This window comes from Cajanus cajan, chromosome 4 (genome assembly GCF_000230855.2).
Source record: "Cajanus cajan strain Asha chromosome 4, NIPB_CcT2T_4, whole genome shotgun sequence".
NCBI lineage: Eukaryota > Viridiplantae > Streptophyta > Magnoliopsida > Fabales > Fabaceae > Cajanus > Cajanus cajan.
In genome coordinates, this window is record NC_138520.1 from 56675512 (window position 1) to 56683227 (window position 7716).

Genomic DNA, 7716 nt, shown 5'->3' on the forward strand with positions numbered 1-7716 from the left:
GTTAGTGAGATTGATCTTAGGGTGTGATATGATCATATTGTAGTTGAGGGTGGAGATATATCCAAGACGGTTGTATGTTAAGTTATCTAAGTATTACTATTTTATTTTATCTTATTTTATTGTTATTTTTTTTATTGTATGAGATAAGTGTTCTAGTTCCTGTAAATTCTAGTTGAGGTAAACATGGATCTGTCTCAGGTAGAAGTTGTGTTTAAGTGGGGAGATATCTAAGCCATTTAGTGAGGATGAGTTTTATGAGGTTAGCTTATTATTATTGGAGATTTATTGAAGGAATTTCTAAGATAGCATTGCCCTTAACTACATTCACTAGGAGGAGTATTGTCTTTATGTGGGATAGTAAGTATGAGAGTAATTCCAACTCTTAAGGCAAGATTGACTAGTGTTAATATTATTGGATTTTAGTAAGCCTTTTGTGGTATATAGTAGTACTTATAAGATGAATTTGGATGCATTGTTGATGCAAGAAGTAAAGGTAGTAGCTTATGTTTCTAGGCAATTAAAAATTCATGAGAGAAACTACCTTATCTATGAGTTAGTGGTTATGATATTACATTAAGATTTGGAGACACTACCTATACGATTCTAAGCTTGAGGTATTTAGTGATTGTTAGAGTCTTAAATATCTTTTGACCAAAGGAGATAGTTGGAATTTCTTAAGGACTAGGATTTTAATCTCAGTTGCTATCTAAGTAAAGGCAATGTGGTGACAGATGCCTTGAGTAGGATGATCTTTCATCTATCGTTTTGATGACTTAAAGGTTAAATTTGATTGAAGAGTTTAGAGATTTAAGCTTGATTTGTGAGCTTACCCTTAGAAGTATTGAATTGAGTATGTCGAAGGTGACTAGTGAATTAATGGATGAGATTAGAGGAGCCTAAGAGTTAAGAGTTAGATCCTTTCTTAATGAACCAAGTGGAGAGGATTGTTAAGGGTATAGATAGCCCTTTTCAAGTGGAAGTTGATGGTGTTTTGTGGTTTCAGGATAGAATCTATGTGCCTAATAATCCCGAATTAAGGAAGATGATCTTAGAAGAAGGCAATAAAAGTACTCTTAGTATTCACTTAGGAGCTATTAGATGGATTAGGACCTTAGGAGGATGTATGAGAGTGGCGTAGCGGAAGCGTGGTGGTCTAAGGTGAAGAGAGGAGTAGAGGAAGTTGTGGACTCGTGTGTAGTATTCCAAAAGTCTAAGTTGGAACATTAGAAAATCAAATGCAGGAGACATATTCATTTTTATTTGCTTCAGGTATTTTCGGGGACCAAATTTTTAAAAGGAGGGGAGAATTGTAACATCCCGAATTTTTCTACTAATACTACGAATAATTATTATTTATTTTTGTATTTATGAAGATTATTGTCTTACAATTATTTTGATTAATTAAATGGGTTTGATTGATTTTTTAAAGGTTTTTAATAATAATCATTTATGAAAATTATTTTGTACAATATTATTAATTATGATATTTTGTTATAATTATTATTTGAAGAAAATCATGTTTTAAATTGTATTGATATTTTATTTTAATTTGATATATATATATATATATATGTTATTTATTTATTTATTAATTAGTAATTTTGGATTTTCACAGCCTCGAAACGGGCCGTTCCACTTTGGGAACGGGCCGTTCCGGATGTGGTTTGAAAGAAAAAAATATTGACTCAGAACGGGCCGTTCTGGTTTTGGAATGGGCCGTTCTGGGAGAGGCTTTTGTACATGTTCTATGTGTCCAGAACGGGCCGTTCTGAATTCAGAACAGGTCGTTCTGGTCGTAGCCTGATGCTTATAAATAGAGCGTTTTGCACTCTCTAAAACTGATTTTTTCATTTTCTAATATTTTTCCTCCTTCCTCTTTGAAGACGAAGGGGAACCTAGAGGGGGTGACCAATAAGATTCGACTCCAGCTTATCGAGGTAAGGGGGGAGTGAGAAACCTCACTCTGGGTGTGGGATTGTATGCTGGGTAGTGGGATGGGCCCCCAATCCTGTGTTTGTTGTATTTTTTGTATGCTCATGTATGAGGGGTTTCTCCCAATTGTATCTATTTTGCTTATTATTTTTCTCATATGTAATTAATTGTATGATTTGAGATCTCCATGGGTTCATATAGGAAAGAAACCCTATGAGAAACAGACAAAATATGAATGCTTTCTGTTTTGTATCTGATTGCTCTATTGTATTCCTTGTTGAATGTAATGTGTAAGTATGTGATTAATTTTGAGAATAAATATGTTTTGATATGATTTAGAGTGCTCTATGGGTTCCTGCGGGAAACCCTATGAAAAATAGGCAAAATATGAATATTTTCTGTTTTGATTTCTGATTGTTCTATTATATTCCTTGTTTGATGAGATGTAAAAATATGTATTTGATTTTATAAATAAACGATTTTTGATATAAATTAAAGTACTCTGTGGAGGCTTTGTGAATATGATGAGATAATGTGAAATGTGATTGAGACATGAGATATGAAATGTGATAATGAAATATGATGATGAAATGTGATGATGTGATATGACCATAGGAAATGATAATGTGATATGAGAATGCATAGAGTCTTAATTGACATGCATCATTTGCATAAGTGTTTTAAGGGTACGATATGGAATACACCGTCAGAGAAGGCCCCCTAATGTAAAAGCTTTGGGGATTAGTCCTTGGGGATAACTCGGTTTGGAAGTCCCAGTCTCGCCCATTGTGTGCATGGGATGTATCTTGCGCGGCTTAGCTATCCCGACGAGACTCTGGTAGTATATCCTTCTAGTGAGAGTGCGCAGAGGGTGTGACCCGGCATGTACTCCTAGACTACTCTTCATGTATTGCTAGCGGCAATATGCCATGTGATGTTTTACTGGCGCCACATGCATGATAATATGTGTCCGTATCCATGCATGTGCATTCTTATTATTAAATGATGATAAATTACTATTTGTATGACTTGGATGATTGGATAAGCTATTGTTGTTGATTGATCTATGAGGTAACTGTATTGTTTGTATTTGGCTATCCGGTGTGCGTTCCTACACCGTGAGCCAGAGTGAGATGTTTCTCACTCCCTTCTTTTGTGTTATTTCTCTTGTTTGACATACAAGAGACCATCAACAACATGAGGCTAAGGATGTGGACGATTGAGCTTAGGCTTCTATGTGGGATTTCGCTCTGATAGGACATGTGACATCGGGATATAGATAGAATTAGAATGTGATGTTGTTTATGTTTTATTAAAGTATATATTTTTGGAAAATTCAATTTTATTCTTTGTAATTTTATTTGCTATTTGGATTAAGGACATGAATGTGAATTCTCTACTCACATGATTATTGGAATTGTCGTTTCAATTTTAAATATTTTTTTTATCCAATAAGATATTTCTTTTTATTATATATATATATATATGTTGGGGTAGAGGGTGTCACACGGCTTCGCTATCCCGACGAGACCCTAGCACTACATCCTTCTAGTTGAAAGTGAACGGTAGATCCGGCATGTACTCCTAGACTACTCCAAGTATGTTGCTTCAGCAGCATACCATGTGATATGTGATTATGAGACACGTGACTGGCGCCACATGCATGCATTTATGAGTCGAGTCCATGACATCATTGCATAATGAATGACTGTGTATGTGTTACGGTTGTATGTATAATTTAAAATTGCACCTGATTAATGTGTAGCTATGGATGTGCTTGTTAGGACTTGTGTGTGTACTGGCTGACTATTATTTTTACACCTAAACCCGAGTGAGATGTTTCTCACTCCCCTGTTTGCTCTATGTGTATTTTATTGTGTTGTAGGTGATCATCAACATGAGGATGTTGGTGATGCGGCTTAGGGTTCAGTTGGGCGTGCTCTGATAGGATATGTGACATCGGGACATAGTTAGGCTTAGTTAGGATTTCCTTATTGTTACTTTGTTTTGGAAAAACTTATGTTTCATTTTCTTGTAAATTTCATATTTGGCCATAATTTACGTTTATGAATGTGAATTCTCTACTCTTATGTCAGTGGAATCATTCTTTTGATTCAAAAGATCTTTATTACCTCAAGAATGTTTTATAATTATTGTATATGTATGCTGGGGTAGAGGGTGTCACATTTAGTGGTATCAAAGCCTGGTTGATTCAAACCGAACGTGTGTTATGTGCTTATCATGATTTTGTTGTGTACTCTGACAATGTTTTGTTTGTTGTGTACCTTCATGATGCTTTGCTTTGTGATGATGATGATGATCATGATGTTTCCTTGTGTTGTTAGCATTGTGTTTGATTGTGTGTTGAGTTCTCAAAATATGGCTAGTAGATATGATATAACTTAATTGATGCTATTTATATTACTTTTCTTCATTCTCATGATTTCTTATTTGTTTTAATACTTCTTGCTTACGTAAGAAGTAGTGACTGAGTGGTATTGCTTGTGTTGCAAGTATATGTGCAAGTAGTAGTGGATGAAGCATCGTCCTAATTAATCAACTAGAAACTTTTACAATACATCACAAGCAAGGGATTGGGGGGTCAATCCAACTACCCAACAGATATTTTCACACCCCTAAGTGAGGTTTCTCATTCCCCCTTACCTTGTTGAGTAGAAAAAGATGAATGATCAACTCCGGGATGGTTTCCTCCTTCTTCAAGTTCTCTTTCTTCACCATTATACTGCATATAATAGCTATTAATAAAACATTTTGTATTGATTTTTATTGTTATTAAATATAATAATGAATGTCAGTAAAAATTTGTCGAAGTCATGAGACTGTACATCACCCTAGGATTTTTGCAAGGAATCCCTATAATATCTTGGGGTCATAAGTGCGTATGAAGGAACATAAAGTGAGGACTCTAGGGCTACTGGGTGGCAGGTTAAACTCGCTAAAGGAACTCGCATAGCATTTCGTTAAAACTATTCTTATGTACTCCCTCCATTTTTTTTCATTGTTTTTAAGGTTATGCACAAGAATTAAGACAATGATTAATATTTTAGTTTTCCAAAGTATTTATTACCTATTTTCTTGTTATACTCTTTAGGTGGTTGGAGAAGAAATAGGTACATTGGAAAATGAATAGACACATTGTTAATTTAGTAAACATACATTAATTATCAAGGGTAAAAATGAAAAAAAAATTAATAAGTCATTGATTTTAGAAAAGTGACAATGAAAAAAACAACAAATAAACGACTTTGAAAAAAAAATGGAGGGAATAACTTATTAATTTATACTCGTCTAAAAATATTAATTTGTTGGGATTGTAGAAATATCAAACTTATACGCAAAAGACAAGGAAAAATTAGATACGGTTTTCAGTGCATTGTGAGCAATTTGTAGGCTCCAATATTATGAAAATTTTCGATTAGAAAACATTTTATATTAAATTGAAACTCACAACAGACTTTTCTAGTTCCGGTTCTGCAGATTCTAAGTCTGCCTATTATAAGAACATATGACAGCTCAACCAACTTCATTATATAAAGAAGCCTTAGATCTCAACAAATGCAATGCAATCAAAATGCAATTACGCGTATAAGAAAAATAACATAAAACAGTCACAACGGGTATTGCATCTATATAAGGAAATTATAGAACGAATGACCTTATCGTTAAGTGAAGAATGAAAATAACTCTTTTCCTGCAGTCTGTTTAAAACTTTTAGAAAACCAACCCAAGAATAAAATATTTGAACGAGAGAATCAATTTCTTTTGAAGAAGATCATGTACTAGCTTACTATTATTTATATAACAGAATGCAAGGAAATTCAACCATTAGCATTTAGCCACAGCCGATAGGATAATCCAACAAATTAAACAGGCTAAACAACCGCACTTACTTTAAATGGTAAGTTCTGAAACCATTGAGAAACAAACAACCAAATGTAAGATAGCAAAAGTTCAGTATGGCAAAGTCAAGCTTTGAACATAATCATAAGAGACATAGAAATGTGAGTGGACATTGAAACCATGAGTATGGTCTATTCTAGTATCTCTCAGATTATAGACAACATATAGTGAACGTACTTCGTCTGCCAAAAGCAGGATATCTTCATTTTCAGACATGAACAAAGGCATGAAATTAAGTGCAAAGGCATGAATTGGATAATGATGGTACTCGTAACTAAGATTAAGAATCTGAGTCCAAGATTTTTGAATTCCAAACTCCCTCATTAGCCAAACAACAAAATGGGTATCCTTGTAATCAAGAGAAAGACACAGACATCCTTTCAAAACCCCAAGATAAGGCTCACGAGCAGGGACTTCAAGAAGACCATGAGGCATCAACAAATATCTGTACGTATCATTCTTTAGATCATAAGAAAATATTACTAAGTCATCAACAGTAACAATATCCCAATCATAACCATCAGGTCCATTACCGACGCTGCTAAGTGCTAACCAATTAAGAGTGCCACTTACTAACTGTCCAACAACTGGATCTGGCAAGGGAAAAAGGGGGCAATTTAAAGTCTTCTTCCAACTAGAATGACCCAAGGTGAGAACTCTCGTCTCCCTTTTATAAGACTGAACATCCAAAAGGATCATCACCACCTTATAATTGCCACTCAAATCATCAAACCCAAATCCAAATTTCAGATAATATAGTTCATTTTGATAATCAGAGTCAAAAAGAACTATGTATGGCGAATCTTCGGACATGATTCTCGTGGCGGGGTTCCAAAACCGGACCCAGTATTTGATATAATCATCTGTCTTAAAATAACTGCATATGCAAACTAAGCCATTGCATGTACCTATGACAATGCTAGTTTCACTGAAACGGCGGATACAATTATTTATGGTGGAAGTTGGGTTCTCAAGTAAACCATCTGTAGAACAGGGTGCAGCAGCGACACTTGAATTATTCCGATTACCCACAGCGTTGTCATGTTGGTAGAAAGATAATAGAACATGCTTGTTCTTGGAAGATCTTTGGAGGTGCAATTTAACGAATGCATGATGAGACATAAGGGTAGTCCAGGTCTTAGAAAGGCACCTGAATCGCATGAGATCCTTCACCGGAAGCCATGACAGAATTTCCAAGATGAGTTCTTGAGGGAGTTCTGGAACATAAAAGAGCATTTCTTTCTTCATCTTTATTCGTTGCATGAGATTGCGCTTCTCAAACCTTGGTCAACAATAACACTGCCTTCACTCTTCAAATCTCAAAGTAATCTCTGTACGTTGTCACGACCCCTAACCAGTTTTCAAATTTTTCATATGGATTTTAATACTTTCTATGAGGAAATAAATAATAGTGGAAGGAGAGGGAAATTTCAAATGATTTTAATTTGTGGTATTTAATTAAATTTTTTAATGTAAAAAGGTTACGTCTATTTAATTAAGATTTCTTTTTCTTCTTTATTAATTATTAGTGAAAAGTGAAAGTGAGATATTGTGTATCTCATCATTAAGGAATGAAAAAAAAAATAAAACTAAGAATATATTGTTAACTTTCTTCAATAAATAAATAACTATATTGATAACTGTAAGGATTATTTTTTTTATCATTAATTTATAATTTTTTGTTTTTAATTACAAAAAAATTATTTGTATTTCTACTCACTAACAGTAAAACCTAACATATTATTATTGTACATTGTTGTTCATCTTTATGAACAATTAGGATCCACTTTCTAATTCGAAACTTATATAATAAAACATTAATAATTTGAGACATGGGATAAAATTGTAAGCCTTATCTGCATG

The 7716-nt window shown here is 34.0% G+C and overlaps 1 protein-coding gene across 1 annotated transcript; it reads right to left on the minus strand.

Moving 5' to 3' along the window:
* Nucleotides 1–5904: 5904 nt before the first annotated feature.
* On the minus strand, nucleotides 5905–7101 carry LOC109812878 (F-box/kelch-repeat protein At3g23880). Its single transcript, XM_020376944.2, has one exon. It carries the CDS (start codon nucleotides 7099–7101, stop codon nucleotides 5905–5907), a length of 1197 nt encoding a protein of 398 aa, XP_020232533.2.
* Between the last annotated feature and the right edge of the window lie 615 nt (nucleotides 7102–7716).

Excerpts from the sequence above, each read along its gene's own strand:
- LOC109812878 (XM_020376944.2), bottom strand. The coding sequence starts at position 7,101 with ATGAAGAAAGAAATGCTCTTTTATGTTCCAGAACTCCCTCAAGAACTC.